Source organism: Danaus plexippus, chromosome Z, assembly GCF_018135715.1.
Source record: "Danaus plexippus chromosome Z, MEX_DaPlex, whole genome shotgun sequence".
In the NCBI taxonomy this organism is placed as follows: Eukaryota; Metazoa; Arthropoda; class Insecta; order Lepidoptera; family Nymphalidae; genus Danaus; species Danaus plexippus.
The window spans coordinates 12789817-12817038 of NC_083559.1; the positions used below are offsets into that span (position 1 = coordinate 12789817).

At 31.0% G+C, this 27222-nt stretch overlaps 1 protein-coding gene across 3 annotated transcripts; it reads right to left on the reverse strand.

Moving 5' to 3' along the window:
- Nucleotides 1–70: 70 nt before the first annotated feature.
- On the reverse strand, nucleotides 71–27049 carry LOC116777351 (small G protein signaling modulator 2-like). 3 transcript variants are annotated; one of them, XM_032670851.2, is made up of 23 exons: nucleotides 26874–27049; nucleotides 24622–24725; nucleotides 23277–23429; nucleotides 13698–13861; nucleotides 10035–10254; nucleotides 9615–9732; nucleotides 9039–9145; nucleotides 8816–8940; nucleotides 8517–8624; nucleotides 8080–8216; nucleotides 7691–7788; nucleotides 7353–7491; nucleotides 7106–7278; nucleotides 6879–7047; nucleotides 6191–6350; nucleotides 5654–5846; nucleotides 5045–5567; nucleotides 4661–4815; nucleotides 4268–4392; nucleotides 3601–3780; nucleotides 3130–3256; nucleotides 2655–2805; nucleotides 71–2364 (listed from the first exon to the last, which is right to left on the reverse strand). In XM_032670851.2, exons 1-23 carry the CDS (start codon nucleotides 26890–26892, stop codon nucleotides 2276–2278), a joined length of 3537 nt encoding a protein of 1178 aa, XP_032526742.1. In that variant the 5' UTR covers nucleotides 26893–27049; the 3' UTR covers nucleotides 71–2275. The 3 variants fall into 3 exon arrangements, with proteins under 3 accessions (XP_032526742.1, XP_032526743.1, XP_032526744.1); XM_032670852.2 differs by having other exon boundaries at nucleotides 6879–7023; nucleotides 26874–27048; XM_032670853.2 differs by lacking the exon at nucleotides 8517–8624.
- Nucleotides 27050–27222: the final 173 nt, after the last annotated feature.

Genomic DNA, 27222 nt, shown 5'->3' on the forward strand with positions numbered 1-27222 from the left:
AATATATAACGTGACAACGGTTACTTGGTGGTAAAGCGGTAAAGTACAAAGGATCAGAAATGAAAATTGGTTTAATTAGAAACATTTTAATGACAAGATGATTTCACAAAAAATAGTTGTTTGTTGAAAACTCTACAGCTACAGTATTACTAATATTTGATAGATCTAACTGGAAGTAAATGCTTAAGATTACGGCAGAAAAAAAGGACAAATCATAGATTGCCAGTATTAAAAGCAAATAATGACAGATAATAAATAAACATTATATTTCATTCTTTAATCTGTGGTACGTAGTTGTTTGCTAACTAGAATTACGGAAACAGGATAAAAGGTTTTCCGTAAACATAGGAAAAAATGTATAAATAATGTATTACATGCAAGGTTGCTTAAAAATATACACTATGGTATAAAATTTGACTTTGTGTTAATAAATTAAATCACAAAAACATTCCTGTCTGATAAACTTAACAAGTAACAATTGTTGGAAATTAAATTGATCGAGGGGAATTTATTTTAGTCAATTAACAACTGATAAGCACTGAATAACAAGTTATATTTTCATTCAATATAATTTATTAATAAAAAAAAAAAACAATATCATAGATTAAAGGAAGTATCTGTTGCAATCATTGCCTCGCGGTATGAAGTGTTCGAGAACGCGTCAACCGTTCAAACTATTCTAGGAATCAGAAACGCCATTTTCAAATAATCGAATCTACCAAGACTATTTCAACATGCTACTGTACAATAAACTTTGTTAAATACATCTTAATCAACAATTTCTATATGATGAATATTATTGAAAAAACATTGAATATATCGATATTGTCGCTAAAAATGAGAAGTCGTCATTCTTACATGTTGAAATACATAGATATGTGCAAATTACGAAATACGTCCCGCTCTTATTAGATATGAGTGAGTGGGACAGTTGTAGCACAATTTAGATAAATTTATACATGTAAGAGTGATCCGTCCATGCACATATATAATTATAATATAAAATTGCAATTTTACACCATAACGTGTTGGACACGGCGCGGTAAAGCTTCGCTGCGGACGTAGGCCATTTCATCAGGAAACTAAGCGTAATGCGATCACAAATATTTAATAAAACATTAAAGCACATCAATTAAATCTTAATTATTATAAATCCATAAATAGTATAAGAGAATAGCTATTTATAAATAAAATGCATCTAGCTTTATGGATACCTCATAAGACGTGAGACGTTCTTTGAAAAAAAAAAAAATTTATCTAATAACAAAATGATCAATGACAACAATCCCTGGAAGCGCGTACATGTAAATAATTTTATATGATATAAGATAATTAATTACACAATAACAATGAAATATTAAACTAATGTTTATCTTATGTAGAAATGTACCAACATTGAACTATATAGAAAAATATACGAAGATATAATTTTGAATATGTATAAAACGTGTGTTTGTTGGAAAAATTTATTCATAGAGGTGTATTATTTTTTATATTATTTTTTTTACTAACTAATCTTTATAAAGTCGTTATTATACTTATGTTTTAATATTTTTTATGTGGAGAACGATTTAAAGGGCTTTCTGGAGGTCAAGGCACAGGAGGAGGGTAGAACTGAAATTACAAAGTATGGTTCACTGTAACGGACCGTTGGTCATTATTAACGTTTAGTTAAAACAAAAATTAGGTTCTCACACACACAGGTACATCGTCTTATATATATTAAATTGATACATGTATTTCATTACATATAACATTAAATAAGACATCTTTATTTACCCTAAAATTGATATCCATATATTTTCTTACATCAGTGATAAATGACTGGGAAAAAATCTACGTGATAGAGTATCAAAATATATATGTATTTAATTTTTTTTTTAAGTTTTCGGTAAATTTTATTGCGTCCTTAAAGCCAGGCTGAGTGCACATTGGGGACATTTATAAAATTTATATGAATATTTTAATTTTAAAGACAGTGTAACGATAATATAATACAAACATATAAAAGTATACAAGAGTTCAAAACTGTTTTACAGTTAATATATAATTTTAGGACATGTACATACATGTATATACATACATATCCCATATTATATTATATGGAAGCGATGTGTACTTGTTATTTCAAGATTTAACAATGTGCGCTATGCCTTATACTCCGATAGTACAGACAGTAAAAAGATAAAATTCAATATATTATTTATGAAACGTCTAATATAATTCATAATTTATTCTATCATCTATAAATATATATTTTGTATAAATTTGATCTTTATTTGTTCTCTATTAGAGTTTGAACTTGAAGGACGAGATCCCTTGCAAGTGATAGAACGGCGGCAGCGTCGTGACGCTCGGCCATCTCTGAGAATAATAATTTTCATTAATTAAATGTAACACAATTCTGTTAACTAAGGTTTGTTTCTAGATTCATTCTGAAAACGGGGAACAGTTGCAATAATGAATTTATAGGAAATTGTGTAAAAGTCAAAAACTATTTTTCATTCTTTTGAATCTCTGCTATACTTTTCAGAATACCTTATGTTATATATATATTTTCTATTAAAAAAAAAAAAACAAAATACACCTGAAGACAGAAATTATTTATCTGCAAATAAAAATTATGGTCAAACTTAAAGCTAACGAAGTCCTACCGTTGAAGAACTTGATGATGTCCGTGAAGTCCATGGCATTAGCGAGGATGACGTCACGATAGGTCTCCAGCAGCGCCAGCGCTAAGAACAGCACCATGTGCTCAGAGGACACGTAACGAGCTGACCAGATCAATTCCCACGCGGAGAACACCTTCCATATTGATAAACTGATTTTATTAAACATCTTTGGATCATAGAAGGCGTAGGCGAAAGGATACAACGATTTTAGCCCTTAACTTGAAGCAATAATTTGTATAGCACCTAAATGATAACAGGCAAATTTATAGATATAAAATAATTCCCTTGTTAATATCAGACATAATGATAATTTACAATAAAATAAATTTATACTTTCGAAAAATACTCATACAACTATTTTTCATATAAAATAAGATAAGATTTATCGTTGCTTCACCAAAGACATATTCATCCTTTCAAAATAACCGCATTTCTAAGCTTAGTCACTAGCACTCACATCCTGGTACAAAAGTTCTCTCTTAAAGTCCAGCAAGAACCAGCGGTAGCAGAAGTAGAAGTGAGTGTAATCGCCGTGGGCGTGCATTAACTCGTACAGCTCGCAGTCGAGAATTTGTATCAAAGACCTGAATTACGATTGTAAATAAAACAACTAGATTTCAAAAATTTACTTACCACGATTGAAAAAGGAATTTGAATGACACACAAGATTATGCAACAACAGACAAATGTTTTTTGGACATGTATCTCAATTTAAATTAGACATCAAATACTGTAATATAAACATAAAATACATAAACGTTATTTAATTCATACCATCACATATATTTTTGAATTATTACAGAACACCACGTATTTAGGCAATAGGTTCTCATATTAGGTACTTAGACAAAATGTCTTGAATATTTTGTTACGAAACAAAATCATTTCGATAGCATACTACGATATACATATGTACGTATGTACTGACCTCATATCTGCAAAATGTGCATCCATGGCCTGTCCCGATGGGAAGTTGTCTCTAGCGCGTGTCATCAGCTGTGTGAACAGGGCGTGGGCGGCCGCCTCCTCGCGGACTACAACCAGCAGAGGAGCTGCTAGGTCACACATGCCCTGCATGTAACCTGTCTCCAGATGCTCCCACACATACCTTAGATATATTGGATTTAATAAGAACCTAATGTTCAAACAATATGTGACCTCGCAAATAACGATAATGCATTTCACTTACGAATGTCTAAAGATTTTCATCATTATTAAAATATTAAATGTATGTATATATGTATTTCGATTGATAGGGCCAACTGAATACTTAATTATTCGTTTCCAAACTTATCCAATAAGTGGTTAAATAACTACAGACTATCCTACAAGTTATTAACACGAAATTTTGTTAGAAAATAGTAACAACAATTTTCATAACGATTCCTTCTAGATTTTTTTTTCATTACGACGCTGATGCTGTAACTGTTATATATTAAGTGATATTTATTTGGCATGGTTTTTTTTTAAAAGCTAATAATGTAAGGCGACGAATTCGTTTTTTATTAAGCACTTCGTTTGTAATTTAGACCTTCTTTAAATTCGTAGATCAATAATAACCATTGCGACATTAATAATACTCAAACACAACTTACGTGCACATAATGTTCCTCAGTTTATCTAAATTTTCGTCATTAAAGAAAGGATAATTTCGGTCACATCTCTGAACATCCTTTTCGATGCGGTGAAGATTTAACGCGAAACTCTCAACCAATTCATTCTGTGGAAGGCGGTCAAAAAATATTTTTCCTAATATTAATGTTTTAACATGCCATAGAAAAATAAAAGTGAAATATTTGAAACAAAAAAAAATATGTTCATATCGGTGAAACAAATAAGAATAGCTAAATCTTAATTCTATCTTATTAAATAAATACTTAAACCAATGCGTGATTATTGGTTGGAATGATGTAAAAAAATGCCTGATCAAATTTTGCTGAATCTCATATCCGACACGCAAAGTTCTGATGATATATTGTAACAGTTACCGAATAGACCCCTCCATTAGAGCTAGCTGGTGATACGCAGTCGGATCTGTTGTCAGGACGAGCGTCACTTGGCTCTAAAGTGTCGAAGGATGCTCCTGCGGACTGAGACTCCTCACGGACCACACCCAATGGACTACGAGCTGGACTTACGTTAACTGCCGGGTGATTAATACTCATGATCTTGGATTTAAGCTTTTGCCAACTGCTACTTAGCATTACATAATTTTAATTATTGTCACAACTATTCCTTTACTTTTTCCAACGATTTAAATCATCTATATTCGTAACGATTATTTTTTGTGTCATTAAGAATGTTATACATTTACAAATTTTTGTTAGTTTATGTTGTTTTTATATAATTATCGCTACAGAAATAATGTTTACCTGTAGTACCACCGGACGCAGGTGAACCAGATGGCACCAAGTCAACGGAGGGATTTGTTATAATCACGCTAGTATGTTGCTGTTCCTGTCTTGTTGTTTGGTTTTCATCCACTTTATCATTACCATTAATATTTATATTGGCACTATCAACACTGCAAAGCAGACCTCTCCCTTCGCTCTTTTGTACGATACCTTCAGCTAATCTCTTGATTTCCGCTATGCTCTCCCTCCTCATCTCTGGATTTTCGATTACACTCTTAGCGTAGACATCTTCGTCGTCTTCTTCTAGCTCAGTGAAACTATCATCAGCAATATCTCTATCACTTGTCTCAGTCTCTCCGTTTAAAGTTACATCGTCTTTTCCTTTCTCCTCTGAGTCCATTTCTATGTTTTCCACTTCGTCTATGCTAGGCGCTCGTGATAGCACCGGTTTAGATTCAGGCTTCTTTTGTTCATTTTCGCTTGGTTCAGGGGAAACTATTGGAGGATTATCAGATATCACACTGCAATCGTCTTCAAATACCTATGAAATAAGAGTCATATTTTTTATACAATATACATAATTGGTCAGATTTTTTTTTAAGAAATTTTCATATGCATCTGGCTGACCTCATTAGCCTCGCTAGCTTCAGGTCGTGGTTTTCCTGAGGCTTCACTAAGTCGCGCTATGGACGCGGCTGTGGCTTCCCTGTCACGCTGTCGAACAATCGCCTCAACACATAACCACTCTGACATTGTTGTTTCATACTGACGGCGGTAAGCTGCGTCTTGTTCGGTTCGCTCTTCTGCTGTTGAACCAAACCTGAGGGGTATTATAAATTTGGTTTATCCTTTAGACTACCAAACTGGATTTATAATAAAAAAAAATTAATATGTTCTTATTTTAAATACACTATTAAAAGTAGCGATAAATAAAAAGTGTTTTCATATTGTTACAATGGGAATGGGGAGTATCTTTTCCTTTTTGGAAGTAGAGCCATGGGACAACTAAATTTGTTCAATAGGGCAATCAACTATCAAAAAATAACAAAGGACTTTGTAGGCCGACATAAAAGCTGTTTGAGATTACGCGATCATTTTACAGCAAAATAAAAATAAAGGATTTATTATATACAATTTATTAAATTTATAACAAAGTGAACTTACTCATAGTAACCGAGAAGATACGGCCAAACCTCTCGTCGTATGTCGTGTTGTACCCCTCCATAGTATACTACACGGTAAACTTCGTCCTTATCAGTCACCGCACCTTTATTATCCATCATGGAATTCCAAAGTTCCGCAGTAAGGCCGTTCTCTGTGCCTTCTACAGAAAATAAAACATAGACATTACTGTTACCTATTTTAACATTGCTAAGCACAAGCTCTTAAGTCATTGGATGTATCTTTACTAATATAAAGGGAAATAAATTCTGTACCGCATCTCCCATGTTTTAATGTTAAACGAAGAAAAAGCATAAAGAATTCATTTTTTTTTTTTGCTATGTTCGTTGAACATACTATGATGCTGATTTTTTTTCGTGAAAAAGTTTTATTCTAAAAACCTACAACTTTTCAAAAAATAGTAATAAATTAGGAGAGTACCAAAGGATACCACTCTCCCATGCCGCTAACTTGGTCACGGACATCCCCAATGTATTTAAGATTACGCTTCCAAAACATGTAAATTATTACACATACGCGTATAAAATCACGTCTATATCCCAAAGCAAATAATTTGAGACCATACAATTAAATTCTCACACCTTCGCATAACACAGCTTGACATTTCTACAGCTCATTCATTTATTTCATCATAAACAAACTTTTTATATTTTTATAATGCCAATACAACCTCTGCAAATTATATTGGGATGAACAAGACCGCTGAGATGTGTCCGTACTGTTGATAAATGGCGACAGTAAGCTAGCCATCCGTAGAACGCCCTGGATATGATTTGACGACGCATAGTACTGCAGACGAGTTCTATAGATGCAGCCTGGACACGTAATTGCGTTAAAGACTGTTAAGTGTAAACATCACATATATATTAAATCACTGAACAACGAAAGCCAAGTCACCTGTTCTACGAAATTATTAGCCGGCGTAGCTACGATCCCATTCACAGAAGGCGGAGGACAATCTACGGACATGGTGGATGAATCTGATGAAGTTGTTGACGTAGAGGCCAATGGTCTACGAGGCGTCCTTGGAGGAGATTGTATCACACGCTCCAATAAAGAATGACGTATTGCTGAAATTTGATTACAACATCAAAATCTGCGAAAAAGCTGGCTTTAATTTTGATGTCGAACAACAAACCTATACCTTCTCTGTCAGTGAGTGCGTTATTAACAATACGAAACACGTAATCTCCCGCGGCCTCGTCCCAATCCGGTTCTTCGGATTCACCGGACTCGCAAAGACTTGGCATCGGTCGTCTACGGATTTTACCACGTCCGAACACCTACATTTATGCAATATATTACCAAAAAATTTATTATCTACATACATGTTCGTGTATCTAATTTGCGACATTAGTATTGGAAGGAATAATGTACACGTATTATAAGAAATCCCTAATAGATTAAAGACATAATTAGATTTCATATATCCTTCCCAACAATGACAATCCTCAATGTATCTTGAGACTAAATTGAATTTACTTTTCCGCTTCCCCTTTGTGACCACAACGGCGGATCCAATTGTCCGTGTGGTAGAAGGCCAGTTTCTAAATTGCTTAGAAATGATAGAAGATGTCCTCCTGTAACAAATACATCTTAATATAATTAAATAACTTTCATATAATGTCCTTGTAATCTGAACCTGTTTTTATATTGTAAAAACAATCATAAATTTATGTGATTTAAATTAAATACAATGTGTTCTTGTAATATATAAAATATTATCGATGTATTTATTAAGAAAAATCATGGTCGATTCTGAAAATAAAATGTAACAAATAATATATATGTACATTTATATTAATAAAATTCCAGCATAAATTAATAAAGACTTTTTAAGTATTTTAATAGAAGCGGTTCTAAAATTTTACCTTTGGGGAATTGTATCGGTGGACGTTGGACGCCGTCTTGTCCAACAAGTATGAGGGCATCACTCGCCTGTGACCGATGTACATGAACGTACACGACCTCCCACACACAGACTTGGAGGGACATCGCCCAGTATACACTGGCAAAAATGACACTAAATAAATCATCAGATTTAATTACGCATCCAACGATAACTGAATAAATTCATTAGTTATTTTTACGTAGCGTTATTCAGATTTTAATGAATTACAAAACCGACATGCGACTTAACAAATGTACCTATTAGATACATTTATATGATTCTTTATTGCCAATCCGAAGTTTTTAAGTTATTTCATTTGCTGCATAAAATCTACAAAAAATTTACGGTAGTGATAAAATTTTGAACCAAATTAAATAATAAAACAGTCGTGCCAAGCAAAGCAAACAGTGTACATACCAATCGATACAAAGGGGTCCGGAACATCGCCGTCTATATACAGTACATGGCGCCTTACTAGACAGAACAGTATGGGGACAAGCCGTTGTATGTACTAGGTGCCAGCGACTACACATTCAATGTTTATAGACTAATTCGTCAAACAACTAATACAGAAACTTAAAATAAATGAACATGTAAACTCACAAACACTTCAATACATAAAGCATAAAGTAAAACTTCATTAGAATTAAAAAAGCTATAAAGAACTTGCAGATAATGAGTTAAAGGAACTGCATATCACGTTATGTAAGTCATACCTTTTGTCGACACCTTCGCTCTCAGCGTATCCATTCATCAACTGATTAGGCGTCCATTTTATGACGAGACCAGCTGCTGTCTGATGCAGGCTCAAATAACCTGGCATGGGTTCTTCTACATCTTTCTGTTATATTAAAAAAATATATCAAACTAATTAATACATAACTTTGAAACTCGAATGTAAGTAATCCTTTCATATTATTTATATATTGCTCAGCTTACCGGTTGAACCCGTACATTGTTTTTGCCATATAAAAGCGTAGCTCTCGAATTTTGGTGTAAGCTCTCCACATAATCTTTGGCAGTAGAACTTGAAGTATTGCCAGAGGCTAGATTAACAAAGTTTTGGTTAATATATTAAGTTTGTTTACATTTAAGGTCGTAGTTAGGTCACTAAACAGTGGTCTCTATTTGCTTTGCTAGCAAATGTGTTTAGTAAAGTATTATACGTATAAAGTAATCTTAACCTTCATTCATTTAATTTAAAGTTTGTGGCATTAATAATGCCAGACTAATTTAAAAATAAGAAGATTAAAAACATAAGACTCGAGTAAAGTTCTGAACATGATAAAAACTCGCTTATCGCTTGAAAACAATGAAGTCTTTGTTATGAAGTATCTATTTAAGCATAACAGACTCTTCTTTTTAGAAAGTTTGTATCAAACTAAATACAAGAATAAAAAGTTTCTTTGTAAAATCAGACAACTGTGTTCATTGAATACTTAAGAATTTTCCTTTTGAACAGCTGATTGAAAATGCAATAACTTATACTTTATGTTTTGCTATTTAAAATACTACCTGAGCTAACAGCTCCACTGTCCTCCGAAGATGCGTTCAGACTCCTTCTGAAGTTTAATATGGGTCTTCGTACTGATGGCGGAGTTGTTGTTCCTGCTGACATTCTATGCCTCTGGACCTAAACGAAATCGAACTAAGTTATTATAATTATGTAAATTTTACTTCGATAAATATGATCAAAAACAAAATTAAAAACAAAATGTACAATCACGTAGAACCTGTGCAAAAATAAGTGATAAATGAAATTGATATAATATTATGAATTCAGTTGAAAATCGTTACGAAAGTTGACGTAATTAAATTAATTTGTTATTAAAATAAATATATTCTATACATGTTTTTCGAATGAAACAGATAATAAAAACGTAAACCTATAATTTATAAAATGCTCATTTGCTAACAGAAAAAGCCGATACTAACAAGTTCGTCTGCTGGTGGGTCTGTCCAGAAACATGCCGGTGCTTTGGCCTTTGAATATTCGAGAGCACAAGGTCCAACCAGCAGAGAGCTCAAGATACTGCCGTAATCGGGATCCGCTACCAATGCATCTCTTTCGTAATATCTGCTTGCATTGTTCACCAGATGCTCTATTATCTTCGACAATTGACGTTCGAAGAGAGCTATCCGTATCCAGAGGTACCTGTGGAGGAGGAGGAGGAGAATACTGCTAGAAGTAACTTCAGCCCATTATACTATAATATTATAAAATTAATTCAGAATTCAGTATTTGCATGATTTTTTAAATTCATTAAATTATTTTGTTTTATGATTTCTATTTTCTTATAATAAAAAAAAAAACATTTTTTTATGCATAAACAAATGTTTGTGCATAAAAAAGAAAGATTTAATAATCTATTTAACAAAAAAAAAATTGTTGTTCATATTCCATTCAAATATGTTGGCGCCAATCCTCTCACAATCTTTTTATAATGACACCTGATCAGCTGTTGTGATTATTATTTAAAAAAAGCAACTATTTAAATCACATCACATTTTACATCACGTGATTTTAAATCATATTAGACCACTTTTATTTATTTTAAAATTATTTGTAAAAATTAAATTTCAATCTTACTTAGGAATTTTATGTGTATCAAAGATTTTATTAACTGAACTTTATTTGCAAAATCAAAAAGTATATATATATATAACAAAATCTAGATATATACATACAAAGCGCAAGAACATATCAAAGAGAAACTTCGAGCAAATTGAAACTCGACATTCAAAGCCTAACAATAAAGGAATTTAGAATATTACTACGTAATATTCACTGTACATATATATTCCCAAAACTACTACGTATACATTCAACAATTATAGTTATATAATTATCATTATATAATCTCTAATCCTAATGGCATTTACAATTCAATACAAAGCTATTAAATATATATATTTACTCTCTGTCATAAACTGGTAATAAAATTGAAAAGGCAGGCGGTGCCATCCACCGTTTTGTGGTAACGAAAAATATATTACGAATCGCACATAAATCTACAATGAAGATGTTTCACAAAGAAGAATAATCTTGTAATGACATATTACCCTAAAATATTATTTAGGTTTTATAGGACATGAAAAAATTTATAATTTTCATCTATCAATATACACTAACATACAAATTTTCACGTAGATCAGAATTACAAGAAAAAATATATGAATAAAAATTAAGTGAGTATGCTCTGTTACTCAGAAATTCTCGTGTATCATTTCTGAAAACTAATCTAAATTCCAGTCTTTATATAAAAAAGAGAAAATAAGTTCACTTAAAATTAAAGCCGGGATTTTTCATTAACCATATTAGTCTTAATAGACGTTAGTCTTACCTTGAGTTCTAAAACTTACCAACACATTTTTATTTAGAAACTAATATCATCTTACATTCTACAGATCTTTAACTGCTTTAAGTAAAAATAAAGAAGGATATTTTCAGGGATATTAAACAACTGAAACTAGTATTCGGTTACTGAAAAGTAACCGAAACGTCGGGAGTATGTAGTTTTTTACAAAAATAAATCACGCGTAGTTTATCCGAAAAATACTAGTTTCATTTAAATGAATAAAACTCGCGAAAATCTTAGATCTCATTATATTAAACAACTGTCTAAAAAACACATATCTGATAAATTAATATAAAAATATAAAAATATTCATATAAGTAATTTTCGTAAGCAGCATGAGGCTACAAATATAAAGTATAACATAACCAGTCTTAAACATAAAATAGGCGACAGATTTGAATGCCTAATATTTATGTCAAATCACAGTAGTGACAATGATAAAACTGTAAAATGAAACGTAATAAAGTATGGAGACAAAAGAAAATGAGAATTTACTATATTACTATGAAAAGCAATAATATTTAATACTGGCTTTAAAGTTTTCAGCTGGACTAATAAGACAAAGGTATTACATTTCAAGGGTATAATAATTCCAAATTCAATTAACGTAGAATTAAAAATTTGCGGTAAGCTGCGAGACTGAAAAAAAAAATTAAAATTTTCCAACGTCGCGACCTACTGCCAACGAAAATTTATAATTGGCTTAACTCAGTGTACATCCAGTTGGAATGTTGCTTCCATGTTATAAAACAATTAACAACCTTATTTTGCCACTTCGATATTCGTTTAATATAAACAAAATTTCATTTACGCTTTCATTGATATATTAATTAAAATCATTTTCATTTAAGCCAGAGAAACGAGATATGCCTGTGCTTTTTATCAGCACATAATGATTCAGCGGTAATGTGGTTTTAGTGTTTGTGTTAAACGATTTTAAATAATAAATTTTCAAAAATTTTACACTTTTGACTATTTCTAATAACTTTATATTAATAGCTGTATCTACTCAGCGTAGGAAGAATAATATAAGGAGTTTGTCAATAATTAAACTTTCAATCGTAAAGTAAATCCACTCATATAAAGAAATTCATTTCGCTGCCGAGTAAAGCGACTATAAAATAGATCCATATAACTTGACCGGCCTTGTCCTACACGTGTCGTGAGACAACAATTATTCAATGTACCTGTATACATGTCGAACACTGGAGAGGTTTTAGCTTTCCATAGCAATATATTGCGACGTAATATTAGTAAAAATAACATTATTACATTTTATACTTTAATATGAACATACATTACTTTCTTTATAACTAGCAAATATAAAACATGATTCAATGAAACAGAAACATTATTAAGATCTTCTTTATTCAACCTCTTAAAGGAAAAACTTTAGATAGAACTGAGCAAATTGTGCAATCCTATTCAGATAAAGACTAACTTATCCACTTATCGCAATTTTAATTTACTTGTATTTCAATAAATCCGTATTTCATAGAATATAAATCATTTTAAAATTACGATACTCTTCAATACCCTTGTTTATCGGATACAAACAAATGTACAATTCAAAGTAATTTGTTCATCGAACATTATATTTGCAAAACGACAACAAAATCAATCACACTGACAATAGACGAGCAAAATTAAATCCCTAAAATTAATTCTTAGTGAAATCATTACACGTATCGATTTCAGATGCTATTTAATATTCAATAATGGAAGTTATCACACTAATATTACGAAATCCAAGTTTGTGAATTAGTTATCGTCTGTTCCATTATAGCCTGGATTAAGTAATGAGTATAACATGTTGTTTTTTTTCTATATTAAAAATATATTAAGAATAAAAAAAAATATCAACTCTTTGAAACATAAAGAGTATTAGTTATAACTTTTAAGTTTTTTTATTTTGAGATTGGGTATAGAGTATTCAAACTATGTATTATATAAGTGGTTTTTTAAAACCAAATAGTAATGATGTTAATAATATAGTATTTATTAGCAGTCCGTTGGATTAAGCTCATTTCTTTTTCTTACAGTTTTAAGTTATATATGATTTACTATACGTTATCTTATTAAAAACATTGAAAGTATATATTCGACGTAACAATTGTACAAAGCAATATTTATTAATTTTTAAGCAATTTTTCTTCGTGCTGAATTTCTTCCTCGCTATTACACCTGATATAAACAATAGTGATGTAATTGTAAAAATAAAACTTAAATGCATACTAACTTGGACTGTGGTGGTGATTGTGAAAGCAGGGACCCAGAGCCTCTCTTATTTAGAGGTGGTCGAGGGGCTGAAGGTCGTCTCTCGACTCCTGAAGCTGATCGAGTTGCAGGGGCACCTTCCGCTGCTAGAACACGAGCTGATACTAAAGCCGCTTCCGGGCAATTCTAAAACAAAAACCTCTGTTATAGACGGAAACCAAAGGAAGCGATAAGTATGTATATATAATGAGCTAAAGAGAGAGACGAGAAAGATAAGTTGATCTTCTTCTCTCTTCTCTTAATATTCAAACAAAATACGACCCTGTCAAATCAAATTACTGACGGATAAGTTTGAAAATAGGAAAATAAAAAAGCATTTGCGGTGAAGTTTTCAACTTAGCACTTAATTAAATTTATACTTAACTCGAAAACTCTCTCAATGTAACACTTTTGTGAACGTTTTCATCGAGAAAAGCAACCGAAAGTTTCGATCATTAATGTAACATTAAATGCAAGTAACATAACAAAAAACATCAGTTAGGTCACAGATTACATTAAAGCAACGAAAAGTAATTAAGAATTTATATGAAATGTTCATAACACAACATAATTACGTAATAAAAAGTATGATCACAAAAGTAATGCAATATTATGACTGAATTCTCATAAACATTTTGTGGCGATAAATTTGAAGATTTTACGCCTTAATATATAACAAAGGCCAAAGTGAAAACACAAGAAAATAAGGAAAAATCGTTAAATACAAAAGGTTAATCTTTCACTTGGCATTTATATGTGACAAAGTTTTGAATTAAGAAGCTCAATCAATTCTAGAGAGAATTATAACGACATGAAATTGCAATAAGTTCGCAATCAAGCAAAGTGGTAAATCCGATTAACAAATAGCTTGCTATAAAAGGCTTTAACACTTTTATGTTGGAAATCTTTTGAAACGTGGATTCAACCGTAATGAATAGATTTAAAAACTAGTTTGAAGCTACCGCGGCAACTCAATTTCAAAATGGATTATACATTTTCAATTGTGACATTTATGAAATCTTTTCCTGTCGCCAAGTTTTACATAATTGGTTATCAGAACATTAACGTTGTTAAGGGTGAATGACAAGATGGGGGTGGATTATATGCATTTGCATATTTGCATATAAAATTGCGTATTAAAACCGACTCTGATATGCAGTCACTGCATATTTAATCAAGGACTTTGCGATATATTTTTCGATATCTTAGACTAAAAAAATTAAATACAAATTGTTTGAAAACAATTGTTTTCTGAAGCGTCGTGGAAGTGATAACTCTAGAAAGGCATTTATGTCGTAACGTATTTAATCAATTAACCTTTACACTTATATTTTTAATTCATTGTTAGTAAGAAGAACTATTTAATTGAAGATGATTGTGAACTATTAGGTTCCAACTAAAATAAATACTGTCTCACTGTTACGCAATGTTCCTTTTGGATACAATAAAATTTGTTTCAAAAGTTTTTAAGTGATCTGGCATACCCTTCCGATAAAATCCAGATTGTCTTGGCAGTTTTCCCAGTGTCCGCCCGATCAATAGCTGCGATAACAGTTCAAGGTCAAATATATTTGGGAGAATAAATTCAATATAGAAGCATTAAGGGATCATGTCGAGACTTAACAAAGTTCAAGAGCAAGATTGTTATATAAATCTTCAAGTTTGATATTCAATTTTACTTAAAATTTCAAGGGTTCTAAGAACGGCGAAGAGAATCAATCTTCATATAAATAGTGTAACAATATTTTATTAACCTTCAGTTCGAATTATTATTTAGCAAACAAACATTACAATAACCTGTATTGCTTTGGGAGTTCAGTCTACAGAAATTGTTTCCTCCAAACAAAGAAATAAGCGAAAATCTGATATATTCACGTTTTTTTAAGTTTAAAGGCCTTTGTTAACATTCCAAAGCATAAGACATTACTTACTTAAATTACTTAAATTTAAAAATAACTAACAACATCTATTTTTCTTCTTGTTCTCGAACACTGAAGTTTTCTTAAACAATGCAACGTTACGTTACAATATCTTAATATCGAATTAATTTTAACCTCTTGACTTTGTTTAATGATATCAGATAATTGAATTTAAACATATGTATTTATAAGATCCAATTTTTTATTATCCATTTATACTATTTCTCAAAGCTTTCTTATGGTAAACTGTTAAATTAAGTGATCTTTTACCAAAAAACTATACGGAAGTGTCCTCTTTAGATTCTTCTGATTTCTATTTGGCAAATCCAATCTGTTAATATGGATCAAATTCTTTTAATTCTAGGATGTTGTATTAAAATTTAAATTTTCAATAATAAAAGCTCAAAGTAATTTATTCTATCTATAACATTTTTAATTTTATATTAATATTGTAAACAATTATGGATACTAACTGGCGGTTTTGCCCGCGTTTCGTCGGTGACACCTAATTAATTTTACTTTTTAATCCCCTTCGCAAAATGAGGTTCATTATAAGTTTGACTGTGAGCCTGTGTACATTTCAGCGGCATCGCATGTAACAAACGGCCCCACAGATTTTGAAGCGACTTTTTCATTTTGAAAATCCCTGCGGTGGTTCTTTACTAAGTTTTATTAATATTGTTCCAGCAGTGTAACAGTATCAGCTCTTTTCCAAAATGTCGCAATACATTGTATTACTCGATCAAGTTCCTCGCTCGTGCCAATTAAATGACAAGTAATTATTAGGCAGTTATTTAAGTCATTCAATTAATTATTTAATCACCCTCTTTTACAGAATATAGAGTTAACAAAGTAAACGAAGAATATTCTAATTTTAAACTTCAACCAAACACCAAAATTCGATTAATATTTTTAGATTTCTTATTTCTACCATAAGTATGAACAACTAAGATTAATTTTATATTATAACCTATTTTTATAAATTAAAAAAATATATAATATTATAAACACGTAGAGTTTTCCTCAAACATAATATTTATAAATCCAAAAAAAAATATTCATATACACGAATACAAATTATTTCTCACATCTGAACAATGTGAACGTACCTAACTGTATTATACCTTTGTTAAATTCGTAAATGTCAGACAAAGCCGTCCAGCTTTTACAAAATAAATCAGACTGTTCAAGCTTTACTTGATCTGAAATATGTATTACCTATTATATATTCTTAACAGGCACTCGCGCATACTTAATGTATTCGGGATACACATGAAAAATGACGAGCTAATCAATCGTTTCTGATATTTGAAATGTATGAAATTATTTGTTAAATAAAACGGATTAAAGCTGCTTATATTTTTCTTCGAAGATTTCTTCTGTCATTTTATAAAATTTAGACATGCCTGTTTATAATAACAATATTTTTTTCCCCAGACCATGTGAAAATCATATCATATTTTGTTATATACAGTTAATATACAATAAGAAATTACTGTATAAAAAAACATACTGACATAAAACCTTTTTCGTCCTTGATTTTTGTTTTACCGTAACCAATGAAATAACATTTGTTTGAAGTTTCAAAACATCTTAGCCAATTTGAGTTTCAAATAAACATGTCACACGAGTAGATTGATATTGATTGTACTTAACCGGCATGCGTGTGACGTACCTACGTCTTGTACAGTAGGTACCTCGAGTATGGATTTGCATAGTTTAAAACACCTATCACTTGAAGGTTATACATATGTTCCCGTATTCTTTAGGTGGTATAGCCTAGCTGTGGTCAAGTTACTATAGCTCGAATATGAGCTGCCTCGACCGAAATACCACCCTCTTACAGAAGATTGGCGTGAAGTAGCGTTTAAAGGCTGCGTTTCATCTGATGAGTGAGAGCGCCGGTTGCCCTTTCCTTGTTCTCACCCTTCCTTGCTATCTTCTTATTCCCACCCCTTCCTTTCCTCAACAAACATGTTTGGCAACGCATCCTCAACAGCTACGTTGCGGATGTACATGGGCGACGGTCACTACTGCCGATCAAGTAGGCCGTGTGCTCGTTTGCCACATTTTACATTAAAAAAAGAACAAAAATCACGATTGTGTATGGTCACACTTCACACGGAGCGTTTTCAATTTTTTATGCACTAGAACCGTGCAAAACTTGTCGTAAAGCTGCATTCATGAAATTTTCGTAAACCTTTTAGACTGAAGTTTCGTATATTGTATATACAAAGACTGTATCGACATCGACAGCAATGTAATTTTTTTAACCTACAATCTTATACTTAATATTTACTTTAACCAGTGGCAACTTTCCATCAAAAAATGTATATTCTCAAAAAATCTTCACAGCTTATTTAGATAAACAAACACCCTTTTAAACACATCAATACATTAAGAGAATTTATCCGTTTCATTTAAACCTAATATAATGAAGTCACATTACAAAGTAACATCTATTATTTAGGTCGATGTTTTAAATGGGAAGAAACTATGAACAAATCAAAATACGTTTGAAGACATCGGTTTGTGATATGAATAATTATGTATGCCTTTCTTTTATATAGTTAAACTCACAGCAGCAGAAATTATGACCTCAATAACAATCAAATCAGATGCTAATATTTTATTTATGGGGTTAGCCGAACCCAATCTGGTTAGGCGTAAAGTATTTAAACCTTAACGGTTTGTCGTCTGTGATACTATTACGGCCTAACACAAATAAAGGAAACTGAATTAGCTTGGACAAATTAGTTTGGTCAGAGCTCGAGTATGGCCGGTTAATATGTTTGCAACATCAAAGTCTCACTTCGTGTACCATGTTTATATAGCAGAAGATAAACAAGTTACCCGCGAGTACACGAGAGCGACATTTAAATGTCATCTGATATTAAAACGGAAATTGCTCCTCATATAACATTTCCAACGCCGACACCTAAATTGTATCACGAATATATGCAACTCAATTTAAAAGCTATCCGAACAACTTTAAAAGGATTTATATTAAAATTGCATAAGTTTTGGTCATGAAAATGTATTTAATGTGATATTTTCTGATTAAAACGCGAGACGCGCTGCCGACTGAGGAAGGGGGAATTAAAATTAAGATGGGAAGGGGTGTTTGGGGGAAGGGAGAAAGGAGAAAAAAAATAACACCAAGGCCTGACACTCGATGTTCTAGAAACACACATACATATATTAACTTACGTTCGTAATTACTGTAAGGTTTTCCTTCTGTTTGACTCAGGCGGTGACACAATCAACAAGCATCTATTTTCTATGAAAGATATTTGTTTGTCTATACATTGATGGTATTTTCAATATTAATAAAAAAGAGTAAACAAGTAGCTTTATTCTTAAGCCAATTTACTCTCAATAACAGAATCAACATATGTATAAAAAAGGAATATAAAGCAATAGGGATTTGCCTCGTTATTTATATCCTATAAGTAATAGGAGTGTTTTTCATATTTAATATACTATGGTTTGTAACTGGCAAGAAACTTTATGTGATATGAGCCAAGTGCCGTTCGTGTGAGCTTATTGAATCGTTTCCAACAACTTGATATTGCGCTTAGCAGAAAATATTAAAAGCATATATACTATATACTCGTATAAGGAACTTGCTAATAGGTCAACCCAAAATATACAGTTAAAATAAAAATACCCATATATTTTTCAGAGGCGGAAAATAAAAAAAAGGTTTATTTTCAATTAGAGGACGAACAATTGGTTACTACGAATATCTTATTCGACGGACGCAGAGCAAACGCTGCTAGCAATTTCAAGTATTTACATACTAAATGAAACATTGACGCCCCCATACTACAGCACTTGTGAAATTCGCAACACTCAACTTCAAAACAATTCCACCTCACTCTTTCATTAAAACTGTTTTTTTAAAACGAATTTATATTATTATATACTGAAAATTAAAACTTTTCATTCTTTTATAATTATTAATAATATATATATATATATATATATATTTTATATTATTAAAATAAATATAATCACCGCACTAAGCAGATACTTATTTTATTGAGAGCCTATACGGAATTATTTTAGAGAATATATAGAAAGCCGATCATATATTTGAGCCGCTCTTAACACATCAAATATAAACGAGTCGTTAATTAATTTCTAACATCTAAGACTTTTCCAATAATAGGTGATGTATCTTATTTAGTAATTATTTAAAACATGTTTGTATCATTTACTTAATTAAGGTCAAACAAAATGAAATAAACGTTCGGTGCCGCTAAATAAAATTTTGAAATTCACACACGAATTTGTTTTTGAATTGACGATTCGATAAAAGTTTCAATAAAAACAATGTGTATAAAATTGATACACGAAATAAAAACGTGTATTTGTATTATAAAGGAATGAAAGTTATATATAAATAATTTATATAGTGAGACCCATTCTAAATGCTTAAGACGGTTATACTTATCGCATGTAAATTTGCTACGTCAATATGACAGGCATTATTTAATATGCATTAACAATTCTACTAATTTATAACGAATTAAAGAGAAAACCTAAAAAAAGTTTGTTGTTTTTTTCATACGTTGTGTACCGTATATGTATGTATATAATATTCGTACTGCGTCCCAAGCTGTCAGTCAATAATTGCTTGGAAAATATGCATGGTTACATATGCATGTACGTATCTCTATAACTAGTCCTTTAGGTAAAACTGTAGTTCTAATGATTACCAAAAAAGGTATTAGATGCAATGAGTTGCAGAACTGACAAATGTCAAATGAATATAAATGTAGGTATGGTAGGTTTAATTTATTTTTAATTTAGTTTTAATGACATGTAAACGAGTTGGCTCGGAATATAAAAATTACTTCTGAAGCACGTTTTTTTCTATCTAATAAATATACGTAGATAACTTCAGCTTACACAGAATCATTTTGTTTACCCTCAAAAAAAAAACATTTATGAATAATTTAATGTTTACGTAATGGCGCTAGGTTGTTATTTAGCAAGATAATAAGCAATACCGAAAACGGTGTTTTTTTTTAAATAAATTCCACAGATATAAAATATTTTTCACATAAATTTTTAATATAGAAATTTTATTTCATAACTTTTATTAAGTTGAAAAATTTCATATCCTGTCCAGACATTGAGCCTTCGTTTACTGTGTACATTTAAAAATATTTTATAAATACAAACATCAGTTTCTTTATAAATGAATGTTATGAAAGCAATATTAAAATATAAAAATCGAATGGATTCGCATCAGCAAAAATTTATTTTATTCAATCATACAAAATATTAAAGGTCATTCCTTTGTATGGAATTACTTTTAGTTTTAAATAAACAAACGATTTCATGTTTTTAATATAATAATAAATATCACATCGCATAAAAGCAAATGTATGTATTTTTTAAACGAAATCAAATCATACGTTATAGAATAACTGAAGATCTTTTCTCATTGAATCGTATATTAAAATATCTTTGATATATTTCATCGAGTCCAAAAAATATGTACACTAATATGATAACAGTGGAAGGTATTCCTTAATATATTGTAAGGCATCGATCGATGTGTGGCGCAGAAATCGTGATATGAGATTTTTCTTTCAAATCAACTGAATCTTTAACAAAAGCTTTAACAACGATAGAATATCTGCCTTACTTTCATCTATATTTCAAATCACATGATATGAGATAAATCAGTGGTAACAGATTTCTAAACGATCTTAAATTGCCGATGCACCTTGATATAAATTTTTTACTGCATAATAAGTTTTCACATCTATACAAAATGAATAATAAATTTTAAGCTCCTATATCAAGAACTGTCTCGCAAAAGCTATTTGAAATGATCGTCCCACAACGCGGAGGCAATAAAAGTTCTTGTACTTTTTCAATTGCAAGATTCTGTCAATAAATGCTAAGAGGACTATTTCTGAACTTCGCCTTTATACTTCCCAAGAATTCTATATTAAAATTGTTACTTGTTTAACTTTGGAAAAATCCCAGTGAATTATCTATTACATTGCTAATAAAAATAGAACGGTTCTCAAGTTAATTGAAAGTGGGAGGAGTTTAAATATGTTTCACAAAGTAGAAAATAAAAAATACATCATTTCGTCTTTTGCAAATGGAGTAAAATTTTCATTTTGATTCTTAAATATATATTTCATATCGGTTTATTGCTTTTCAAATATTTTTACCTCTAATGGCATAATAAAACTTTAATTTTTGGATTTCAATATACTAAAGAAATACGAATTTTTCGTCTCGTCTACAGAAATATGATTGATAGCATCAGTTGTCAACATGTTAACGTGAAATACACAAAATTTTATGATGTCGAACTTTATCCAAACATTTACCTATATAGTTTTAATCGAAATTGTTACGAAAATCGTTTAGATAATAAGAAAATTTCCATTAAGATATACACAATGTCTTGATTCGGAGACGAGTTGGAATCATTTGTTGCCTCGCTCACAGTAAGATGACAAAGGAATGATTCACAAAGCGGAACACGTGTTCATACATCACAAAGGAATTCTATAGAAGTACCGTAGCGCAAGTTTCCAGAAATAAGAAAGCATTGTAAAATACAACTTGAATATTAACAATTTAAAGTCTACGTTCCAGTTACTTTCGTCATAATTAAAGTTATAAGAAAAATTGGGTTTAGTGGAGTACTTTATACCGTTGATAATCTACTAACTTTATCTTCAGAGCTGAGTAAGCTCTGAATTAAGTGAGGATGGGATTATGTGAAAGTATGTTGTAAAAACCGAAATATACATTTTAGATGTATATTAAATGTCAACGCATCAAGTCACTCCTTATAATTTTCAGGAAAAACACAAACCGATACAAAAAATAACTATTAGCTCATCATTAGCAAGTCGATACGGGCCTATATTTTAAAATTTTAAAACAGACCCGAAGCCGATTTAGTCAGTCCGGGTGCTGGACACCTTTTTATAAAACTGTCCGCGGTACTGAAAACCTTCCAAGCACCTAACCAACCTAACAAAGCTCGTTAACACCTGCACAAAATTAAAATATTACAACGTTGAAATGAAATTAGCTCTGAAATAAATTACTTCCGGACGTTGCTTCAGCGCTCTTAGTGGCTTAAGTTATAAAAAAATTTACTTCAATTAATTCATAATAAGAATGAAGATAAAGTCCACTTCATTTTATATAGAAATATATAGCCCTCTTTGCCACTGTACAAACTTTATTCACTACACTATTAAATCTCAAGAGACTTCAAACACCTTTCTGTAATCAATACTCTGAAAGACTTGGAGATAAAAACTTCTCTCAATAATTCCTCTTTTATACAATTTAATTTTGTTACATAAGCACATTTTCAATAAAAAATAATAATGATATCGCTTACACAATGCCGTTGTAAGTACAAAATAGAATACTTAGTATTATATAAAATTCGCCTCGCTCTAATTACGAATGTAAATTCAAAATAATATTTATGAAATAGCAAAATTGTTGCTGTTCTAACGTCAAAGAAACCACACAGGTTTGTACGTTCTATATTTAACGTAAATACCTGCATTCCTCTGAAAATTCGGGCTACATATTACATAAATATAAACACGCCCATACATATTAATTAAGGTACATACCTTAGCGATCTTATGCAACAGGGCGGTTGTGGAGCTGGTCTTAAAGAGACCGAGGGCCCGTCGACGAAGCCCTTGACCGAGACAGGCTTCAACCGCGCCGCATAGTGCAGTCACCCCACCACTTTCTTCGTGAACGAACTTACGGGTTACAGCCTGAAGAAAGCAATTATGATATAATAGACGGTTCTGTAATACGTACCGCAAATAAATAAGCGCTTATAACAAACTCAATCTCACTCACTATGACAAACAAACACACAAACACTATCGCTAACGGAAATGAAATAAACACAATATATTCGTATTATCTAATAAATTTTAGCAAAGGCAACTAGTGGTCGTATGATATATCGATTACAATACAATCATCACAATTTACTTGCCTATAAAGACGCAGAGAGATTTTTACGTAAATAACAAAGGAATAGTAATTAACAAGAGATCAATATCAGTTATACAAAATCAATACAAACTAAAAAAACCTAAACCGTTACTCAACTCACCCTAATAGACCCTGATTTATTTAATAAAACACTCAATAATATCAAAACCATCTTAAATAATATTAATTATCATGTTAAATTGTAAACGACAAATAATAATTTCATTACGCAGACATTTGTCAAGTTGTTAATTTAAATATTTAAATGATCTTTCAAAATGTATTCGATTTTTGAATATTATGTGAATTAAATCCAAAATATTCAAATGCACTTTAAATCCGTTTTGATTTTTTCATTCCGTCTAGTAATCGTTTGGTAAGTAACATTTTGATCCTTCAATAGAAAGAAGAAAAGGTCTAAAAAAGTATATATATCTTATTAAGTACATTAAAATGAGATTCTGCTACTTTTTCTTTTAAATTCAACGAGTTAAGAACTATTGTTTTTAGTGATGCATCTTTTTAATTCACATTTTGAAATGATCTAGAATAATATTTTAGAAATTTAAAAAAAAAGATAAGTTTTATAATATAAATTTTAGTATTCCTGACTACTCTTGATAGTTTGATTATATATTAAAATATTAGGACGTGTGTGAGTGTAGATTGTTACTTCCATTACGTTTACGTGCTTCTTTATATTTACAAAACCTTCTAGAAAACGATCTTAAAATAGTTGACAGAACTTTTGAGATTCAGAATCCTAACCGTAATGTTGTTAATATAAATAAAAAATAAAATAAAACCAGCATAACTATCTCAGAGATTTACCTACATATTATGACTGACTCATATGGAAGTGCGGAGCACATTTAACGAGAATAAAGATTTTAAATTAATGAATTCAATTGATTCTAGGTATGTTATACAAAAAGGAAACAAAAGTTATAAAAATCTAACTACCTCTTCCATCAACTGCTTCACTTCTTTCTTAACCGCCGCTATGAGACGCTCCTTCTGGTCCGTGCTGGGATCATTAGCCGGCATCTCTTCGGAAGCACTTTCAACTGAAAAAATAAATTCTTAAGAAAAATTTCATACAAAACCTATGAATACTTAATGTCTTGTATTTTTATAATAACTATGAATATGAAGGAAACATTGTATTCACAAAGAACATACTTTCTTAGATTCTATCTCAATGCTTAGAGCTCTGTATCATATGCGTATACCTATTTGCAAATCCGTCTATTTTCACAAGCCTTTGTACCATTATAGACTATAATCTGTGTACTATTATCATAGGACACAATATAATCTATATTTAATCTATGCTCAAAATCTATTTACGACAATTTGTATCGAAATATATTCATAGGAGATTTGGTGATTGCACAAGCAACGTGCGTCCAAACGTTCGCCTTTATATAACCGAACATATGATACCTACAGAGTATTAACAAGTAAAATAGGACACATAACATATGCTGACGTGGCTGTGGCTTACTGTGAAATTACTAAATTTCGCTTTCCCGTTACCGGAAATTCATAGATGAAAGGAGTCAACATACAAAGTTTACGTAACAAATCAAAATTGTTACGTATTATGTGGAATTAATGATTAATTATAATGTCATATTACAAGTTATGTAATTATTATTGTGTTCTCTCTGTTCTTTGATGTGGTCCTAGGGAACACTGAAAGTCCTCATGAATAACCACTAAATATTTTTTTATATAAAAAAAAAAACTTATTTACTAGGTGTCAATACAATGAAATCTAAATTATATTCATAATAAACTTCAAATGTCCGCTATCTATTGAAACCGGATATTATGGATAAGTAATGTTGCCCTTATTAAAAATATAATAAAATTATTTGAGATTTAATGTGCTCTTATTTCATTTATTTCAACACGGAAACTAAGTGCATACAATATATAATTATGGTAACATATTCCCGCTGGGTGTAACCATTAACAGAAAAACAAGCTGGGTTTAGATATGAGTGCTCGAGTGGTAAATATTATAAAAGAAAAAAATTCATTTATTTATCTTAATTTACATATATTACTTTTAGTTTCCTTCAAATATTGATTTTACCAACAGGAATTAAATCTCGCAACTTTGTGTACTCTATAAATTTACTGTTACACATATCTCATTAATAAGTCAACATTACGTATATGATACTCATGCTCAAGTTGTTATATTCAATCAAAATACAAAAGTTTTCCATTAACAGCCATTTTGCCTTTAACTCTGAAATCCTACAAGTAGCAAATAACTCCGAAGACGCTATATGTAAAAAAAAAAAACCTTAAATAAAAATTCATATGTTTAATAACAAATTTTATACAAACCTACCGATAAATATATTTATTCAGTCAATGTTCTACTATACATACTTACCTAACAGATTAAGTAATTTAAATAAAAAATTAATCATCTGTCACCTACACACACATACAAAAAAATAGACATACTCTTAAATTTTGATTTGGAGTTTTCGGGGGCGTAACTGCAATAAAACGCTGGTAATTTTTACAATATTAAAAATATCTTTGGAGAAGGAATCTAATCAACCAACCAAGACTTGTAATTTATTTTCGCTAAGCTCACGTTTATCTTAAATCCACCCCAAACCGAAGACCAAGATGAATTGCTTGCTGCCGGCTCCTCTTATATTTCGCTGAGAAACCCAACATCATTGACGACATTAATCATATCCTTTGAAAAGATCATTATCCTTAATATCAGACAAAATGTCATATTTGGAGAAAATATCGCAGATATTAATTTATATTAATCGTGTGTAGGCAACGTCATGTTCCTCTATTAAATTAAAGTTCGTGAACCTTGTAAGTGAAAAATTTTAAACTATATTCCTTTATTTCTAAAGTAAAACTGATAACATTAGTTGTTTTCTCGGATTTTTTTTTTATACTTAACTTTGACAAATAATTTTTTTTTTATATTGAATCGTATATAAAAAATAAAATAATGATGTTATTGTAATGCAGGAAAAAAACATTACTAAACATCACCTCGCCCACGCTAGATTCGATGTTATCTGGCTGTCAAAACGTAGCTACATTAGCAATTAGAGTGCCCTATATAATACGGACTTTACTATCAATATATTTACATAAAGTACAAGCATGACTTCGGCGAAAGAATGTTCGAATTCTTTTAAAATAAAACAGTGTCCTACCTTTATTTTGAGCGGCCATTGTCGTTTTGAGCCGGCAGAGTTTGACGCATATTTTTTTTTAAAACAAATTCATACTTCACTTTCTCTTATATACGAAAACGCAGCGTTCCCATGAAAACGTGTTTACAATGTCACTGATGGTTGAAAATGGTTTGTACGGCGCAAAAATCGATGGCGCGCCGCGCGCAGTCCTCTACTAGCGGTACGAGAGTGATAAGGTTTCCCAGCTATAACTATCTAATGTATATGGGTGCCTACTCTGAAATTTGGGCACGTACCGTTTGCTGGAAAAATGGCTGATTGGCTAGATTGTGTGGAATGCTATTTCAAATACAAACCTCATTGTACC

What these genes read in the sequence shown, in the direction of transcription:
- LOC116777351 (XM_032670851.2), bottom strand. An exon ending in CAGTGGAGCTGTTAGCTCAG is followed by an intron (nt 9,146 to 9,614) that starts GTAGTATTTTAA and finishes TTGTTAATCTAG; the next exon opens with CCTCTGGCAATACTTCAAGT. An exon ending in CTAATAATTTCGTAGAACAG is followed by an intron (nt 7,048 to 7,105) that starts GTGACTTGGCTT and finishes TACACTTAACAG; the next exon opens with TCTTTAACGCAATTACGTGT.